The following is a 20844-nucleotide window of genomic DNA, read 5'->3' as shown; positions in this document are numbered from 1 at the left end:
TTTTGGAGGGTTAGGGATAATGGTTGAAATGCAGGTTGAAGCAGGTGTTTTTAAACCTTGACGTACTGCTTTTGCATGATTTAGGGTGATACTTGGATAACGTGTTTACATTCCTAGTCAAACTTCAATAAATTGTATGTTTCTGGATGTGATTGGGTTTGCAAATTTAGTAGTTGGTGTATCGCTGTAATCTTTTGCTCACATTTTGTTTATGGAGCTCGGATTTATTTTTCTGAAGTCAGAGCAGGCTTAGTCTGGCTTGTTTTTTTGTTCTGTTGATGGAATAAACAAAAACTATCAATTAGGTTTGGGCAGCAGTGTTTACCTTTTTTGTTTTGTTTTGTGTTTTTTTTTTTTTGCTTGCACTTTATGTGGTCAAAGATGATTCACTGCTGATTAAAGGATTTGTCATGTGGATGAAGGGATTTAATAAAATCTGACTGAACACTTGATAGACTTAGTAAACTTTTTCCCTTAACAGAATATGCTGGAAATACAAGCTAGTCTAAGGAAGGAATGTTATAGAATAGTCCATCATGTTTCTCTGTCATTTTTGCATGTAGTTTCTCTACATTTCTCTAAGTATTTTCTGTATCTGGCTCCTCTTTCACCCCTCTTGTATGCTTTCACAGCATTCCTTGCATCCTGTAGTCACTTAATGTTGTTGTGTCATGCTGTGTTTTAATTTTTGGAGTGTCCGTGGTCACTCTTGGAGGTTTGGAATGCTTGGTGATGCAGCATGTAATGCAGTTCTCACACTAGTAAACAGCAATATGAAACCTTTGAGAAGTATAAATCCCTTATTGATGGTTCTAGAAGCTACTTTCAGATACTTTAACACCAGATATTGATTTTTGTGCATGTGTGACAGCTGTCAGGTGTGCTGAATCAAACAATTTGTTTCAAACAAGGCAGTTTGAACATCTCCCTGTTTTGATACTCATCGAATTATCTTCTTACTGCTGAGTTAACTGTAGGCTGTCCATGGAAAAACCTTCTGTTTTCAGCTCTCATCTGCAAAGTGAGGATGATAGTTTACCAGTGCGATTCCAGTTTAAGCTTGCTGATTTTTATTTATTATTCTGTTATAGTCAGAACGTGAGAAAAATGACAGCGTGCCCATATTTTGCATAAACTAGTAGATGGAAATGTATATGTGGTTGTTTGCTCTAATTTAATCTCTCCATATGAAAAATAGCTTCTTCAAAGAACAGTCATCTTTATAACATGTAAAAGATGTTTTTGGCTATGTTAAACATACTCTCACAGTATAACAGGATAATTCTAGTTTACTATTTCTATCCTCAGTATTTTACAAGGCAAAAAAAGTAATGCCTTTCTGACCAGTGCTTTCCCCCATGCTCATTTGGGTAAGCTAGAATTTCAAGCAGAGCTGAAGATGAAATTAATTTTACAGTTCACTAGATTTTTTGGGAATAGAAGAGAAACTTTGCTTTAATTTTATTAACGCTGTCACATTGATGTATCAGTAAAACAAAAAAAAAAAAGTGCTTAATAGGAAGCATTTTGTTCTAAAGCCAGATTAAAACAAAACAAAACAAAAAACTTGTGTGATTTAGAAGCCTTGAAAGCTGTAACAGGAAATGGGAATTTTATTTGTGGAAAGAAGCCTAACTTAATGCGAGCTTTAAAATGAGCTTTCTTAGTATTCGGTAACGCTTTAGACAGCCATATTTATAGCAGCTGTTCTATCTGTCTTTTCCAATCAGTAGTGGATAAGGAATTGATTATCTTTCCTGTAGGAAGCTCTTAAAAAGGCAAATGTCAGCTTTCCACTAGTGTTTGGAAAAGCTGTGAATAGATGGGTATTCTGAAAACATTCTTGCAAGAGGAGAGCACAAATGTGAAGATAATGCAAGAATGATAGATATTGACCTAAAACTGAGGGGAAGAATTGGTGAGGAGGTTGTCTTGTCATTTGGATTCCTGTCATGCTGTTTGGATATAGATAGAAGTTACTCTTATTTTTGGGTACCTGGAAGTCATTTTCAGATTGTAAAGCACGTATCAGCTGAACACAATAAGAAATAGGAACCAACTACCTCAGTGAGAACATTTGCTTTTCACTGAAAATAAGGTCTTTTCTTGCTACTGCAGATTGCTCATCTGAATTTTCCTTTGGGTATCTATCTAGGAATTATTAAATATATTTCAGGGCAGTCTCTGTATAGAAGCCAGAATAGGATGTTCCAAAATATTTTCATCAAACGTGAAAATTTCCATTTGTGTCCTGGCAGTGGGGTTTGGCTAAAAGAGATTTTCTCCTAAGGAGTAAATATTGTTATCAGAATAGTGTGAGGAAAGTGTCTAGTCTCCTCTGTGGATGTACACAGAAAAGAAAGCAGCAGAAAAAATCTTGTCTAAGAACCGAAAGAAGTTTTTGTCTTTTTAAACGTTACTCACTTAGGGAATTAAGCATGCCTAAAAATAAAATATCACTCATCTGTTTGTTGTTGTTACAGTTTATCCTGACGTTTGCACCATTAGTCTAGTAGCTGTAGGAGATATGAATAAACATAGAGAAAAACTACTTTTCTGGGAGGATGTATACGGCTTTGACATGTCTTGCATGAAGAAAGCTGTAATTCCAGAAGCTGTTGTGGAGGTGCTGGATCCAAGCACTCTTATATCTGAAACCAGCATAATTAAGGTACGTACCAGATCCTTCTTAATATTCAGTAGTCAGATTAGAAGTTCCATTTTATTATTTGTGGGGAAGAGAACAGATAGATATACACATTTTTGCATATCAAAAGTTGTCTAAGTGCTATAAGGTTCTTGATTTTAAGACTACGTGATGCCATATTTATTGTTTTTTTTTTCCAAGTTTAAACAAGACCATAAAGAGGTCTTGTAAGATAGAACCATCTAAACATGATATTTTCTTCTATCAAAAATGAAATTTACTTGCATTTCAGTAAGTTACAAGTTGCATAACTGAAGTGGAAAATAAAAATGAACAAAACCAAACAACAGACTTTCATTTTACTTTCTTTCCTTCTTCAGTTAAGTTGTTACAGGGTGGATGGAGTTAAGGAGGGTGATTCCTTAGCTATGTCTGTGAATAGTTAGTTAGCTTTGAACGTCTTGAGTTGCAGCATTATTCACTGTCACCTATGGCTTTCTTCAACAAAAATAGCAGTGCTGAGACTGATAATCCCTTTAACATGAATCACAGAATCATAGAATGGCCTGGGTTGAAAAGGAACACAATGATCATCTAGTTTCAATATCTCCCCACTGTGGCCAGGCTTGCCAACCACCAGACCAGGCTGCCCAGAGCCACAGCCACCTGGCCTTGAATGCCTCCAGGGATGGGGCATCCACAACCTCCTTGGGCAACCTGCTCCAGTCTGTCACCATCCTCCGAGTGAAAAACTTCCTCCTAATATCTAACTTAAGCCTCCCCTGTCTGAGTTTAAGACCGTTCCCCCTTGTCCTCTCACTATCTCCCCTCATCAACAGCCATTCCCCTTCCTGTTCATATGCTCCTTTCAAGTACTGGAAGGCAGCAGTGAGGTCTCCTCGGAGTCTTCTCTTTTGCAAGCCAAACAAGCCCAGTTCCCTCAACTTTTCCTCATAGGAGAGGTGCTCCAGCCCTCTGATCATCTTAGTGGCCTCCTCTGGACCCGCTCCAAGAGCTCCACGTCCTTCCTGTACTGGGGGCCCCAGGCCTGGACGCAGCACTGCAGATGGGGCCTCTCAAGAGCCAAGTAGAGGGGGACGATCACCTCCCTCTCCCTGCTGGCCACCCCTTTTTTAATGCAGCCCAGAACACAGTTGGCCTTCCGGGCTGCAAGCGCACTCTGCTGGCTATGCCCAGTTTCTCATCCACCAGTCCTTCTCTGCAGGGCTGCTCTCAAGGGGTTCTTCTCCCAGATTGTATAAATACCTGGGAATAACTAATTTTGACCTTCTTCTACATTTCTTCATATTTCTTTTTTTTATTTCAGGGTTCTTTCCTTGTAGATGGTAGTCATTACAGATTCTTAGATTTTGTTAACTGAGCTTATTTTTACCAAACTACTTCACTTCTTCATAGTCAGTATGTCCCTTTTAATTTATATACAATTATGAGCAGTCACTGGCCAACACAGTTGCATGGGCTTAGCAAACTTTCGCATTGTACAGCATTTAACATAATGGCTCTGCTTAATGGTTTTGTGCTTGCTTATTTCGGTAACAATCATGGTTTTTAAAATAGACTGTAGTCAGTGTATGTGCTTGTTTGCTTAGAATTACAGTACGAAATAGTAAAATTAATGAGTTGAGCAAAAGTGGCCTTATAGGTAAATTGTTTAAATCAATAGCCATTCTACAAAACAAATAGATTGTATTTTTGAGGGAAAGATTAAAAATGTTCCAATTCATCATGAGCTTATTAAGACAGTGTCTTAATGTGCTTTCTCATACTAGCTAGTTCTTGTTTTGAATAGTTTATAATGTAATTTTCAGGAAGAAAGATATTTCCTAAAGAAAAACAAGGTAACAAAGGAAAACTGACTAATAATGTATGAAATGCTTTGTGTCAACAGTATATAACATTCCTGGATAAAGCATTTTAGCTGAGTATGTAAACTAAGAAACTTCTTACAATGCCACTTGTGATGGATTTTCTTTTATTAACTGAAAACAGGGTTGTTTCTTTTTTAACTTCTAGTATTTGATACTTATATATTTAAAATGAAAAAAAAAAAGTCTGAAATGCAGGTTGCAATTGGATCTAACAGTATCGTAATTGTCCTGGATGCTGTTGTTCTGTGACTATTTGAAAATACAGAAGCTGTTCTCTGCCTCCCGTATTTCTTCTCTATCACTATTTCACATTCTTCACATTCTGATACTTCCATGGTTGTGATGCTGTTCAGCAGGGCCTTCATAGGCTGCAGGAAGGAGCCAATGGGACTCTGTGCAGTTCATCAGAGGACCATGCAAAGTCCTGCAGTGGGAAGGAATAACCCCTATACCAGTGCAGACTGGGACCTACTGGCTGGAATGCAGCTTTGCAGAAACACAATTGAGTGTCCTGAGTAAGCCTAAGCTAACCAGCACCACACCCTCTTGCAGCAAAGGCTGTCAGATGACAGCCTTGCAGTCTGCACTAGAAGGCTGCTGCCACTGGTTCAAGGGAGGGAAGCCTACTCTTCTCAGTCCTGAGAAGCCTGATGGTAGAGCACCAGGCCCAGTCCTGGCTCCTCAGTGCACGGGCAAGCTGTGTGTACTTGAAGTCTAGTGATGGGCCACCAAGAGTATGAAGTTGACAAGAGCTGAATCTGTCACACAGGAATGCAATTCCACTTAAATATGAGGAGTTTATTTATTATTAATGAGAGGGTGATTGAATGTTGGCCCAGATTGCCCAAGCTGCTGCTCAGGATACCCATATACATGACTGTGAATGATGCTTATTGTCAGCTATAGGAAGCTGTCAGCATTACTTAAAAGCAACTTTCTTTAATGCGGTGAGCTACAGTGCCTGGTACCAATCTATCACTCCTCACTGTCTATTGAATTTGACATCTGGGAGAAAGGATCTTTAGGTACTTGGTCAGTGTGCACGTATAGTTGGCTCTTTCCATTTTTAAAAAGCTTTGTTAATACTGCCCTATAGAGATTGTCTGTATAGGAAAGTAACTGTACAACCTATAAAAATCATCCAAAGAGGTGTCTCAATTTCTATTAAGCACTGTTACTGACAGAATTGTTTTCTTTTTAACAGCGTATCGACTGTAATACTGCATCTACTCCTGACTTAGAATTCTCATCAGAATTCATCCTGACAATCAGAACAAGCACAAAGTGTACAGTAAGACAATTTTAATTTTTTCATATGTGGTCAGTAGAACCTTTTAATGCACTGTCTGAAATTAAGCTTCATTTTTCATTACTCCATGTCTTGAAACTTTAATTTCTGTATTATAGAGATGTGAGAGGAGCCCTCTCTCTAAAAAGAGTTTAAACTCCTGTAGTATGAGGACATGGTACAGTATGAAGAAGAGAAGTATAATGTACAGGAAGTGGAAGCAGGATTGTGTAGCCTGGGAGGAATACAGGGCTGTTGTCCATGTGTATAGAGATAGGATTAGGAAAGCCAAGGCACAGATGGAGCTGAACTTGGCGAGGGATGTGAAAGACAACAAGAAGGGGTTCTACATGTACATAGGCAGGAGGAGACAGGCCAAGGAGAGTGTTCCCCCTCTCATGAAAGGTAACAGTGAGCTGGCTTTCTCAGATGTAGAAAAAGCTGAGGTACTCAATGAGTGCTTCGCCTCAGTCTTCACGGGTGGTCAGGCTTCCCGTGTCTGCCAGGACCCTGAGCCTCTAGGTGAGGATGTGGGGAGTGGTTTCTGTCCCACTGTAACAGTGGCACAAGTCTGAGCTCTCCTCATGAAATTGAAGGTGTATAAGTCCATGGGGCTGGATAATATCCATCCTGGGGTTCTGAAAGAGATGGTTGATGTGGTTGCTGAGCTGCTTTCCATCATATTTGAAAAATCATGACTGTCTGCTGAAGTCCCTGGTTACTGGAAAAAGGGAAATATTACTCCTATTTTTTAAGAAAGGGAGAAAGGAAGACTCAGGGAACTGAAGGCTGAGTCTCACCTCTGTGCCTGGGATGATCACGGAGCAGATCCTTCTAGAACTTATGTTAAGACACATATGAGATAAAAAGTGATTTGATGCAGCCAACATGGCTCTGATCATCACTAAGATGATCAGAGGGCTGGAGCGCCTCTCCTATGATGAAAGGTTGAGGGAACTGGGCTTGTTTAGCTTGGAGGAGGAAAAAAAAAAAAAAAAAGGCTTCAGGAAGACCTCATTGCAGATTTCCAGTACTTGAAAGGAGCATTTAACAGAAGGGGGAATGGCTGTGGATAGTGATAGGACAAGGGGGAGTAGTTTTAAACTGAGTCAAGGGAGGTTTAGGTTAGATACTAGGAAGTTTTTCCACACAGGGAGTGGTGACAGACTGGAGCAGGATGCCCAAAGAGGTTGTGGATACCCATCCCTGGAGGCATTCAAGGCCAGGCTGGCTGTGGCTCAGGGCAGCCTGGTCTGGTGGTTGGCGACCCTGCACGTAGCAGGGGGGTTGGAACTAGATGATCATTGTGTTCCTTTTCAACCCAGGCCATTCTATGATTCTACGATAATGGGTCTTAACATTGTTCCTGTTGCTGTTTTCTAGACCATTAATTTCCTGAAACACAAGTTTTCTGTTCAGACAGATTGTTACCATTATGCTGAAGAATGAATTGGTCACTGTTCTCTGAAGAGATTTAAGTTTAATAAGAATAGTAAGAATAAAATAGATAAAGGTAAACTACATACACTGAACTACCTAATTTCACTTTTTGGGTTTTTTTTCTTGGTCGTTCAGTATCTGTTAATCAGTGTTTCTGTTTTCTCATTTTTTTTTGATTATTTGAAAATGTCCTGTATTTATTTCTGAAAGTGCCCATGCAATTTTTTTGTGTTCCATTTTTGAAATGAAGGAAGATATTTAGATATATTTATTCAACACATGTTGTGTGTGCACCTGAGTGACTTTAGATGTAAAGACATTGCAAATGTGTTTAAAACAAGTTAGGCATTTCAACTAAAATTATTATAGTTAGAATAGTTTAAAACGTTTAGACAATTCGAGTGTGGGATACCTTATTGATTTTACTTGATTCACAGGTCGCTTTCTTTACTGGAGCTGCAAAATAAAGAATCAAATAGAAGGATTTTGTGTGGTATTCTTTTTCTCTGAAGGATTTTTTAAAAGAATCTAAGTAAAAACAAGGGTGAGCATTCCAGTAATTTCTCTAAAGGTGAAGCTCATGAGACAATAGTTCTGTTTAGCAAATCACAAGGCTAGTTGAGGAAGAACGGTTCTAAACTAATGGAAGAAGCCATGCAAGTAAAACTTCACTGAAATGAAAATTGCTGGAGGAACTGTCGTGTTTCTCAGTCCAGCCTATAAGAAAAAGTCCCTTCTTACATGTTTATTTTTTCTGTGCTACTCTTGCTTCACTGATCCAAGGAAACAGCTTCACTTTGGATTAACTATTTCAGTTGACTGGTTACTTGAGAAAGCACAGGAATATGGTCTGAATGTATTACTTCGCATGAAGCCTATCAGAACCTTGGAGAGTCTCTAAGCCATGCTACAAACTCAACTGTATACCAGTTATATCGTAGTTCTGTTGCTTGGGAGCATTTAATTCTTAGCAACTTTGATGAGAGGAGCTGGGAGTCACAGGTATAATGCGAAGTTGGCAACTGCTTTCTCCATATTTGTTTTTCCAATATGAACTCTTGAAATAAACTCTATTTTAAATCAACTTAAGTATTTGCCGATTAAGAAGCAAGCTGGACTGATAGTTTGTATTAAAATAATATCTAATCTATGATTGAATTGGCAATACGTGCAAATAGAGCAGTGGAGGGCAGATTAGAAAAAATAGATATTGAAAAGCTGTAGAATCATCCTCTATTAGGTCTGTATAAAGTGTTTGCCTTGGAGGGTTAAGTGGAGATGGTGTGAATACAACAAAATCGTTCTTCCAAGGGGCAAGATAGACTGAGGTTGACTGGGAATTTTTTGGAGAACCAGACCAGGAACAAAAAAGGGTAGAAGTTTTGGCACTCCATTGACTCTAATTTTGTTCTTTGTCTCCAAGATTTGTTCCTGTGGTATAAAGGAGTGTTTGTATGGGCCCAGAGTTGTACTGATCCTTCTACAGTCCTTTCTTTCCTGCTAGACAAAAGTAGACTCCAATTACTTTGTTTTATATTGTCGATTTGGATTTGCATGAAGCTTAAATTTAGAAAGATGTTTATACTTTGTAGAGACACTTCTAGATATGCAGTTGAGGAGGAGGTATGGGAGATGGAGGCAGTGCAGTTGGGGTAAAGATGAAGTACAGATAGACAGTCTATTTACATTTTGTGTGTGTGTGAATCAGAGATGTGGGCTTCCTCTGATACAGGCACAAAGAATATGTTTCTGTGTAAAGAAAAATAAAACAAACCCACAACAATGTCTTGGATACCCAAGTAAACTGGTTTTGGATGGGTCTGCATGTTATTTAACACTGCTACATTTGCCACCACAGCGGGGTGCATGTGAATTTGTTGGCACTTTAAACTGAAATTTTCCCATATATGTAATTTAAAATATTAATTTGGTGTAGTAGTTGAGTACTTTATAATTGTGTGCCATTTATCACCAAATTAAGTGAAGATACAGTAATATCTGTGATTTTATTAAATGGAAATTACCGATTTTATTGTTCATTCAAAAATCTCTCTAGTTGCTAATTAGTTGTAAATTCATAAAATAACTGTTGTTGCCTAGGGGCAAGGTCAGCTTTGATTTTTGACCATGCTCTAATGGAATCATGGGTTAACTTAGTTAACTTGACCACTTCTTGAATAACTGGTAAGCAGATGGAAATTGATCCAAATTTTTGTCATCTTAACTGCTTGGATAAAGTAAAATAGTTTATTTCTTAAAAATCATTTTTCCCTAGCAATAGAAGTTTACAAAAACTTTGCTTTAATTCTGTTCCTGGCAAGTATATCACTAATGGGTAAATCCAGATACATACACGCCTGAATTTTGCGACTTCTGCGTAGAAGGTGAGGGAGTAAGTGGAAAAATGGTGTGTCTGAAATTTCGCAGTGAGTGCAGGTTTAAAAAATGGCCAGAACTCTGTAAAGTATTCTGCTCTTCATCATTTAGGTTTATTGACACTTAGAGAGAAATTTCCACTCTTTCTATGATGAATTGTAGAAGTTTAGGTGGGGGTTGACAGTTCATCCATCATATCAGGCTGCCTAACCTTGCAGCAAATGAACAATACAAGTCCATCATTTATCTTTAGAATTTTGGGGGAGGTGCTCTAGGATTGCAATTTGTCCTTTGAAAATAACATTTGATGTTTTTCTGGTTTGCATCTACTTTTTATTTCTACACAGAATCATAATCATAGAATCATAGAATGGCCTGGGCTGAAAAGGAACACAATGATCATCTAGTTCCAACCCCCCTGCTATGTGCAGGGTCGCCAACCACCAGACCAGGCTGCCCTGAGCCACAGCCAGCCTGGCCTTGAATGCCTCCAGGGATGGGGCATGCACAACCTCCTTGGGCAACCTGCTCCAGTCTGTCACCACCCTCCGAGTGAAAAACTTCCTCCTAATATTTAACCCAAACCTCCCCTGTCTCAGTTTAAAACCATTCTTCGTTGTCCTATCACTATCCACCCTCATAAGCAGCCATTTTCCTTCCTGTTTATATGCTCCTTTCAAATATTGGAATGGCCAAAATGAGGTCTCCCCAGACTTCTCTAAGAGAAACAAGCCCAGTTCCCTCAACCTTTCCTCATAGAGAGGTGCTCCAGCCCCTCTGATCATCTTAGTGTCCTCCTCTGTGCTCATTCCAAGAGCTCTGCGTCCTTCCTGTACTGGGGGCCCCAGGCCTGGACGCAGCACTGCAGATGGGGCCTCACAAGAGCTGAGTACAGAGGGACGATCGCCTCCCTCTCCCTGCTGGCCACCCCTTTTTTAATGCAGCCCAGAACACAGTTGGCCTTCCAGGCTGCAAGTGCACACTGTTGGCTCATGCCCAGCTTCTCGTCCACCAGGACCCCCAAGTCCTTCTCTGCAGGGCTGCTCTCAAGGGTTTCTTCTCCCAGGTTGTATAAATACCTGGGATTGCCCCGACCCAAGTGCAGCACCCTGCACTCGGCCTCGCTGAACCGTATCAGGTTCCCATGGCCCCATTTCTCCAGCCTGTCCAGGTCCCTCTGGATCGCTTCCCTTCCTTCCAGTCTGTCAACTGCACCGCTCAGCTTGGTGTCATCTGCAGGCTTGCTGAGGGTGAACTTGATGCTATCATCTCTGTCGTTGATGAAGATACTGTCATTGACTGAAGATAGTCCCAAGACCAACCCCTGACACAGAACCATTGATCACAACCCTTTGCCTGTATCCAGCCAGCCAATTCCTAATCCATTGAACAGTCTTTCCTTCACTTCCTCATCTCTCCAAGTTAGAGAGAAGGATGTGGTGAGGGACCATGTCAAGAGCCTTGCAGAAGTCCAGGTAGATTACATTAATATTTTGTGAATCCTGTAGTAGATCAGTTACTAGTTTGCACTGTTATTTGGGCTATGGGGCGTGGGTTTGCATGTTACTTAATTCTACGATACTACAGTGGTTGTACAATTGACATCATTCTGTAGAAATGTATCAGCAGTGGAAAGCATTGTGGCTTTTGCTAAAATTGTTTTTGCAGAAGCATAGTAAGTACACAGAGCAAGGAATTGTAGCCTCAGCCGGTTGCAGCTTGCAATGCAGTGCTAATCATTGGAGAAATAAACTTTTAGCTTGCAGTCTGCTGCTTCTTCCCATCAACCTGTTTCCGTTTCTGCAGTGACAGACGTTAAGTAGTAAAAATTGACAGGAATCAAACTAATTATGCAGTCTCTTTACCAACTAATCAGTGCATTTATTTTCATTATGATTTTGAGCACCCTAAGGACCTCAAGCATAGGCAGTCCTTTTAAGTATAGTGGTAAGATGTTTAATATATCTAAACTCTGACTTTGGTTTCTTCCCAGTTTTTTTCTCCTTTAGTAGTTACTTTTTGAAATTGTTTACTTTCAGCCTCAACAGAGCAATTGACCTCTTCTTAATTTATTCATTCTTAGTTCTTTTGAATTGTTTGGTATGTGGTGCTTAGTGTTTCAGAAGTTATTTTGGGATGGGAGGAGTCTAAGCTTTCCTCAGAGTAAGTATTCATATTTCCTTTCTTTTTCTGCTATGGTTTGCTACTTAACACTCTCTTCTTAGTAGTATCCTAGTGGTGTCCTAGAAGTAGTAAGATTTCAAAGCCTGAAGCTAACAAAACCATGAAGCAGTTGTTTGGAATCATTGTACATGATAGACTCAAAGCACTTTTAAGTGCATGTTGGCTTTATTTCGGTCTTACGAAGATAATGGCCAAAAATAAATTTAATTAGTCTGTGAAAGTGTATTTTTGTGGTAATGAATTAGGGTTTGTCACTGCTGATTTCAATGAGACATCTGGCTAATATCAGTTAGTAGATGCTGTTGGGAAAGTATTGCATTAATTGTATTCTGAGTTGATCACTGTGTGTGCTTTTGAGATAAAATATAATGGTGATTACCCTCAGTGTAGAAATCAATTTGACAAACTTCCTCTTTTGTTTGCGAGTGTTTCCCCTGTGAGTCCATCATTGTTGATCTTTCCTAGCTGAATAACAATATCCCTTGGGAGGAAAATGGCAGTATCTCTTCATTGCTCCCAGGAGATGTTGTCAAAGAGCAGGGGATGTGTATAAGAAGTTGGAGGGAAGAAGGGTATGAAAGAAGGATAATGAACCACAGGACGTGACTGATGTATTAAAACCTTCAGGAGAAAAAGGAAATTAAGTTGCCTTGAAAATTGTTTTGAGTTAGGAAAATCTGTGTTTAAGTCTTCTATGTTAGGCAGTTCAGTCCGTAATGTCCAGTCTTGCACTTGGGAGCCAAAAATGAGCATTAGCATCTAAATCTTAATTGAGGAAATACATTTTTTTAGTTGTGAGTTGGAAGTCTGACTTTGGTACCACTGCAAAACACACCTTGAATGTCTGCTGCCTTAAAGACCACAATATCCTCGTACAAAGCAGGATTTGGCCTTATGATCTGTTCAGTTAATCGATAATCTCCTCTTCACTGGTATCCAGATTAGTATTCCTTTTAAAACACAAAAAAATTATTTTTCGTAGCGAGTGCTTTTTATTTTTTCACTGTGATAAAAAGGCAGCAACTCTGCCGCGTGGATTACAAACATTCCATCTCCATGCTTGGATAAACTCCATCAAAAGCACATTATCTCCCACTTCTGTGGCCAGCTGTCTAATTGTATTTGTTGTAGCCGCTCACTGTTGGAACATGATACTAGTGAAGAGCAAGAATGATGAATTACTCACTGTAGGTGATAGCGGTGATGATAATTTTTAATTTCCTTGTTCCTAAGTGAATTGGTAAGGTTGCCTTTGAGTTCCCATAAGGAGTCAAGCAATCTCATTTGTTTTATCCTGTTAAAAAGCTGCACAAAACAGACAGTCATTATGGAATAAGCCTACTGTTCAGATATGTCTGAATTAAAATTTGGTCTCTTCTTCCCATTTCAGCTAAGGGCTGCAAATTGAAGAATATAAGTGAAGAATACGTACACCTATTACAGCTCTTAAAGATTTTATGATCTTAAAATGTATTTTGTACATCTTATATGAATTAAAAAAAAATTGGTTTAAGATAAATCACTTGTGAGGGGAGAAAATCTGTTGAAGAAATGAGTCGCATTGAGAGGAAGTGCTTCATTTACAGTTCATACGCTTGCATGACCTTAGAATCCCTCAATGATGGGGGAAGACCTTAAGCTATTCTGAGAATTTTTTGTCAAAACCTGGGTTGGATGAAACTGAGGAGAGGTTACTGGATACTGTAATAATTTCAAGAATATATTTTTAAAACTGTTGAGTAAACTTTTGCTAGCCTTTGCCATCTCAGTAATGCAAATCTGTTCCTAATTATTTCTTTAGCTCTGTAGTTAACCTTCTTAGGTCCCTAGCTAATTGTGGGGAGTTTATTCTGAGGTTGTGGTTTTTGTCCTCATGACTCTGCTTTCTTTCTGACAGTCTATTTGAAAGCAGGAAGAATAATATTTCTGCATCATTTCTTATATTTAGCATCCTTCGAGGCTGGAACATGTGTCTAAGTAGAGTTTTAGTTATTTATTACCAGTTTAAAAGCCATCATTTTTGTTGTACGATATTCAAGAGACTGATATTTGAAAGCTTCTGCCAGAGAAGTTCTTAATGGTTGATGCCTGGTGAAGTTGTAAATGATCTGTCAAAGGTTGAGCAAAAACAAAACTGCAGTGGAAGAAATAACTGTTATCATTATGCTTAAAACAAAAGAAACCAATGCAGTAGTTACAAAATGTCACCTATCACCTAACGTTTACAGTGGCATTATTGTCTTGTTCCTTTTAGTTTGACTACAAATTTTTTTTCAAGTTATTTTTTAAAATATTTTTACATCTTTCATTAAAATCTGGTCGGCCCTTTATTTCATTTTAATATGCCCTTGTCCATGGGATTACTGCATGTGTGCACAGTGATTTTTTCCTTACCTTTTTGCTGATTAGCTCTGTGTTTAAATTTTACTGCAAAAAGGGAGGACTTACTCTTCCTTCAGTTTGCAGGCACTGGAAATTGCCTTCTTTGTAGTAGTGCATATTTAAAAGAAGTTTGTGAATAACTGTTGTAGTTTCTGCAATGTGTGGTAATGTTCTAAAGTGAAATCACCTGAAAATGCTTTGAACTTTGTACTTTGAATTATTTCAGTAAAATGCACTTAAACGCAGAACATATTTATTGTGCATTTCAGTAACAGAGCACCAACTTCTACTAATAAATAGTAGAAATTAAAATGGAAGAGAAGATGTATTAGCACCTGAAAAGATTGTAATCAAAGTCACAGTGTTGCATTACTGGGTATTTTGACTTCTTATCAGAAGCATAAAACTCAGTAGTGAATTTCCGGGACTTTGACATTGCTGTGAGGAACAACTCTGGGGGAAATCTGTGAGAAAGTAGATCAAGTGGTATTCTAAATACAGTATGGTTATTTTTGAAAATGCATAAAGAGAAATGTTTCTCTATAAACAAAGACAAAAGGTGTTTTAATAAAACCTGCTCTAGATATTAATATTTTTATTAGTAGTGTAATGTAATTTTATGGAAAAATGAGTGCAGGTTTGAGAAAATGCCATTAGTGATGATAACTCAATTTGTTTTGAGGTATTTAGATCAATGATTTATTTGAAGAAAGAATAAATAGAAGCACCACCATACAGTTTCAAATAATGGAATTATTTTCTTGTTCTCAGCCTGTTCTCCGAAGTGACAATTTTTTTTATCTCCAGATGATTTTGACAGAGTTGCTAATTCTAAGACTGTGATAACAAACATTGGTTTGGTAATATATATACAAGTTCTCATCTATGGAAAATAAAAATAAGAAAGAAAACGTTACATTGTTTTTGGCTTGGTAGTTGTAGGAAAATTCAAGATGGGAACCTGTTGAGAATTTGAGAAAAGAATATTTTCTATTTTGCTACTTATCAAACCTACATGTGGAAATGCTCTGTGTACTCCCTCTGTCTTTGGTATGAGACCAAGTGATTTCTATTAAGTGCCAAAATTAAATTATTCTGCAAGTTTGATCTTAAACTTGTTTTGTAGTGGTAAATACACGCTTCCTGGATCAATGGCTTTACAGTCACAACAAAAGTCTTGTGTTCTTTTTTAAGTCTTTTTTCTGGCTCAACAATTATTTCAGTTTCAGTATTGAAGGGAATGGATTCATTTTAGAATGCTGCAAAAAGTAATTTAATGAATTGATGTAGAAAACAATGTAGAATCCCTGGAACCCTGCATATGGTAGACCTTGTGATATCTAATTATCACTGATTTAACCTCTTGATTTAGATAGTCAAGGGCAGTGTTTTAAGTTTTTTAGTTTGGGACAACATTAGTAATGCAAGGAATTAAATGTTTATTTGTCCTGATTCTTTATAGAAGTCATACAAAGTCCTCTATCCCTGAGCACAGGAAACAAGCAGGTAGCAGAGGGATGGTTTCTTTGCTTGTGACGGTAAAAATGTTTATCTGGGGATGTTTTCTCAGATGTTACTTCTTGCTGCCGAGTGCCTAGCTGTTTGCATCACCCTAGCTGTGATATTTCTCCTTGGAGTTTAGGGCACTGTTTTTGCTTTCTGCTCGAAAACTTAACTTGGTAGTCTCATTTTCTTTGGAAGCCAGTTTTTTTTCCCATCAATTCTTAATGCATTTTTGTTATTTCAACCTTTATCTTTCCTTATCCCTAAGTAATCATATCTTAAGTTTTATTTACAAGCATACCAACAGTATTGATGTAATGATTAAGAGGTATTTTTATGGCTTAGATATCTGACTAGTATCCAGAAAAGATTCTGCATCAGTAAAAGTAGTCTTGATGGGTCAATAAAACTGTGTCAAACTTCTCAATCTTCACTGAAAAAGGCATATTTTAGACAAGGATATAATTCAACTGAGAATGAGATTCTCAGCACTGAATGTGTGATAGGACCTTTTGCTTAAGGGATGGGAGAGTTGGCAGTTCCAACATCTGTTATTCATTTGTCTTGAAGGTCCCTTAGTGTATCCTTGGTTCATTTCTGAGCTTTCTAAACTTCTCTAGAGCCATTAGTTGAAAACCTGAAGCAGGTAATTCAACATAAATGTTTTATTGCTGTAAGATATATTTGCCACCATGTTATCTGTTCTGGATTTAGACTAGAAAGAAAAAAAATACAAGAATGAATTAGCTATCATTCAGATTATGCATCCATATTTTTTTATATATTTATATATATTTTTTTATCGTCGTTCTTCATCTTATTTGTATTTTGTTTACAGGCAATTGCAGGTTATTTCGATATATTTTTTGAGAAGGACTGTCACAGCAAGGTATGTGGTGGTATGCGTTTTAAAAATAACTTCAAGAGGAAATACTTTTTGAGCTCTTTCTCTGTGTCGAAGTGTTTGGCAGCAAGTCTGTTTTGCTGTAGCAAACACTCATATGCATGTGTGTTTAGTAATTGATTGATGTAGTCTGATATTAAAAATGTTGTTCTCTAATCAAACTCTTGAACTCTTCCCATACAGGTCTTGTTTTCAACTGGTCCCCTGTGTACCAAAACACACTGGAAACAAACAGTTTTTCTTCTGGAGGAACCAATTCCTGTAGAAGCAGGTATATTTAAATTCAGTCCTTGTGCAACAGCAGTTGTGCTACACTGGTATTAACATTAAATGTAAATCTAAAACATTTCAAGGATTATGCAAGCATTTAAAAGGATTATTAATAAAGTCTTTCAGCCAATCTTTAAGGTTTTTTTCTTTTTTTTTTTTTGCTTAAGCAAGCTGTGGGCAATATCTATATATTCCACAAATTTAATGGCAAATGTATACATAAATAGGCATATATCCAGTACTTGCAGTGTTTTTAATGACAAATCTTACTTGTGCTTCAAATGATTTTTCTCTGATGCAAGAAAAATTCAAGACCAGAGTGATGTTAATGTTCTCATAATTTTGATGTTAGTTGTTTCCTTAAGTATCAGTGTTGCATGGAAATTCTTGTACCGCTCATAAACTTTGCTGTATTTGTTAATATGAATCATGAGCACGTGGATGAGTCTGGTACCTGGAGCTATGGAATTACTCTGTAAATAGAAAATGGTTTCAGAGAACTCACAGCCATGACCCATTGAAGTATGGAGGATGTCATTTGGGTATGCTGAATGTTGAAATAAACTTGATAGGTACCTTAATTTGCTCCATGTTGCTTAGATATGAAAAAGTAAGAAAGCTTTTCTTGTGATCAGGAATAACCCAAAGTTCAGACAATGAATTGCTGAAGTGAAGTTTGGAGGACTAAACTGATATTTATTAGTGGTTTTAATTAGCTGTATTTATTAAGTTTTGAAAGTAACTTTCCGTGCAAGTAGTCAAATACTCTTTGCCTTGTAAACACAGCAACATGTCTGTTACCATCAAGGAATAGTTGTGCAGCAGAGAAACATGCATCAAAGCAACGTTACTCATATTGAAGGCCGTGGTTTTTTACAGGCTATCAGGATAAAGAGGATCTGGCAGTGGGGTTCCGTTCTTCTATCAGCTAATAAACTCATGCTAATATGTGGCCTCAGATGGAAAAGTTTTTAAGCAGACCAGGCATATTGAGGGAGAAGTGTGCAGAAACTTATGTGGATTCTGCAAAATAAACTGAAGTCAAGAGGCTTAATGGTGATGTGGAGAAGTACTGAGGTAGCTTGTTACCATCAGAGCTTTTTACCAGGTGCTCCTTTCCTGAAGGCACAGTGATCTATTTTACATTGCAAATCATTTTTGTCATGCTTGGATTTATGTTCTTAAATAACTTATATTTGTATATTCTTAAATCCTGTTGCTACTTGGGGTGCACAGGTACTTGGGTGCATTTGTGCTTGGCTTGTGTTCTGTTCAGCTTCTCTTTCTAGATGAGGCTGGCTAAGGTCTCTGTGCTGCAGTTCATTACATTTCAATGTCACAGGGTTGTGAAGGGAATTTTTTAAAAGTGCAGTGACATTTGTTGGAATGTGCACATTATTAAATATTACATAGATCATTTGACATTTACAAAACTTCTGAAATTACTGGGAGGTGTGTCTGGTTCTAGAATTTTTGTCTACTTGCCACGACTTTCTCAAGACAACTGCAGAAATGGTGTGCTTTGAAGCAGTGAACGCAATCTGGTTGACCTTCAAGGCAATTTTGTCATAATTTCTTCCTTTCTCCTTATTAGCTCACATTTCTTTAAATTATAACAGTAACAAATCTTGCTATTGCCATGTTTCTCTTTTCTTTCTATTTGCTTCCTTCTCTTTATTGTTAAGCCCCCCTTTACCTTTTATTCATTCCATCTAATTTTATATCTTCTTTAGAATTACCATTTTGGTTTAGGGAGCTGTCCTAATCTCCTTCTCCTTTTGTAATTCTATTATTAATTTCTGTGGGATATTTGTTGTTCATGGAAGATATAAGTCCATCAGGGCAGAGGGTGTTCCCTTATACTTACATAAGAATGTTGCTTTATTTCTATATAACTGTTGTCTTCTCCTTTAGCATTCCAAAAATCTTTTTCTTTTTTCCAAGTCATGTTACTTTAAGTGCATGCTTAAAAAATAGCCAAGTGTAGTCCTTATTCAATTAAGGAAGGCAAAAGGGGTAAACCAGCACACAGGATATGCCACATGGTCCAATTTCAAATTTTGTTCAATTTTTAAAAGCGTTTTAAAGACAGAGTTGCTTACTTAAGTATTTGGCTTAAATACTGACTGATTTATTATGGTGCAGTGGGGACACTTGCTTCCAGTATTATAATGGACCACGAAACAGAGATTTGTTGGTTTAAAATACATGTAATACATTCTCCTGTTCAGTAAATATGTCTTCTGGATATCATTATTTTTGTTTGTTTGTTTGTTTTGTTTTCCAGTAAAGAAAAATGGTTTCTTCAGATTTCCAATTCTGACCAACATAGTAAAATCGACTTTAGTTCTATCAGATGCTTTACAGCTGTTGGGGATAAGCCTGAAGTGGTTGTAAAACCACCAAGTGTTTGGATTTGCTCTGCAAAATTGGTTGAGCTTACAGGTATCTGAACCTGCTGGGTGTTTATCAGAGAAATGCTGCTTCATGCCATAGCAGAATTCTTTTGTTCTGCCATGTTAACCCTCTTAATTTTTTTCAGTTCTTTGACTCCAGGTTATTTGTTGTATAAGTAGATCTATTTTCTCAGTCATAAAAAAGATTGAATATTTTGGTCTTGATTCTAATGGTAACAGAATCAAGCCATTACAAGATAAAGGATGGGGCTTGTAATTAATTCTCTCTGCTCTGCCATTCCTGCTGCAGCCTTTGCTAGCTGTGTAGTGTTTGCATATCCTCTGAGAGAGGAAATAAGAGAGGCTTAACCTAGATCCAAAGGTGTGGAGACTGGAACAAAAAAATTACACCTGCTACGTCTGCTTTGCTACTGCATTTTGGCTTGATAAGTAAACATGACAGAGTGCTTTGTGCATAGTTTTAATGGATAATTTCTGCTGATTTTATTTATTTTAGGAGTGGGGGAAGTCTCTTCCTAGGTGTGTGTTCAAAGAACTAGTTTTCCTCCTCACAGACTGACCTGGCAGACTTGAAACTGATGTGTGATGACCAAAAAAGGCATCAGCATGTTGGATAGACTTTAACTGCTTAGCGTACAGTGGAAATAAAGAAGCCACGTGATACTTTATTGCCAGAAAACTGTTTTTTCTCGAACAAGAGTATTGTATTGTGGACTCCCTACGGAGTACAAGGCTTTTCACAGCAGCTCTTGTAATAGCTTGAAAAAGTCTTTATTTTAAAAATGGAAATTCAGATGCCAGAGCCATGCCATTCTCTTACAAATGTTCCAAATCTTTTCCTTTCATTGTTTGTTGAGATATTCCTACTTCATCTTAGAAGCAGAAAAATATGTACAGCATATCATTTTCGTTTGGTTGTCCCAAGCATTTACTAAATCAAATCATTTTTGTAAGCTTTTTATTTAAAGGGGTGACTGAATCTGTTCAGTAACAGTGCATTAAGTTAAAACCCATATCTATATGCAAGCAAATTCTATTAGCAATAAAACAGCATATTGTCGGCATTTTGTGTTCTTGATAGTGCCTTGCAGTGGAAATAAAGCCTTGATTTGTTTATCAGTGGAGCTACAAGGGGCTAGCACAGCAAAATAGACGGGCTTACATGACCAACCCCCCATAAAATCCTTGATTATCTTTAACTCCCCAGTCTCTATAATTGGTTAGCTGTTTGTAAATTTACAAACTGAAAAACATAAAAATAAAAAAAAAAACAACACAAAAACAATGCTGGCAGTTAGACTGTCTGAGTGTTTAGATCTTATACTGAAATACTTCAGTATTATGTATCCCAGTGGGGTAATTTGGTTCCTAATTGGCATTTTATTGTTTGTTTTGCCTGTGTACGGTTTCAGTGTGGTGTCTTTAGAACAGTCACTTGTTTACTTACAAGTAGTATCTCCAAAAATGTTTTGCATTTGATATCTAGTAATTGTTAAAACTTGGATCTTGAGGTCAGACTAGATATTCCATATCTTATGATGTAA

General features: G+C 37.6%; 1 protein-coding gene across 1 annotated transcript in view; it reads left to right on the top strand.

The window, feature by feature from the left end:
• The window catches only part of PRMT3 (protein arginine methyltransferase 3), a 52288-nt gene that overhangs the window by 27187 nt on the left and 4257 nt on the right, over window positions 1–20844 (top strand). Inside the window, exons 11-14 of the mRNA XM_031553396.2 lie at window positions 2484–2671; window positions 5741–5827; window positions 16548–16598; window positions 16797–16884. Of these exons, the coding sequence (XP_031409256.2) occupies window positions 2484–2671; window positions 5741–5827; window positions 16548–16598; window positions 16797–16884 (414 nt within the window). The remainder of the gene's footprint in view (window positions 1–2483; window positions 2672–5740; window positions 5828–16547; window positions 16599–16796; window positions 16885–20844) is intronic.

The sequence above is a fragment of the Meleagris gallopavo genome, chromosome 5 (genome assembly GCF_905368555.1).
Source record: "Meleagris gallopavo chromosome 5, MGAL_WU_HG_1.1, whole genome shotgun sequence".
Lineage (NCBI taxonomy): Eukaryota > Metazoa > Chordata > Aves > Galliformes > Phasianidae > Meleagris > Meleagris gallopavo.
Note: the sequence above shows the minus strand (reverse complement) of the source record. Positions and strands in the feature narration are given on the sequence as shown.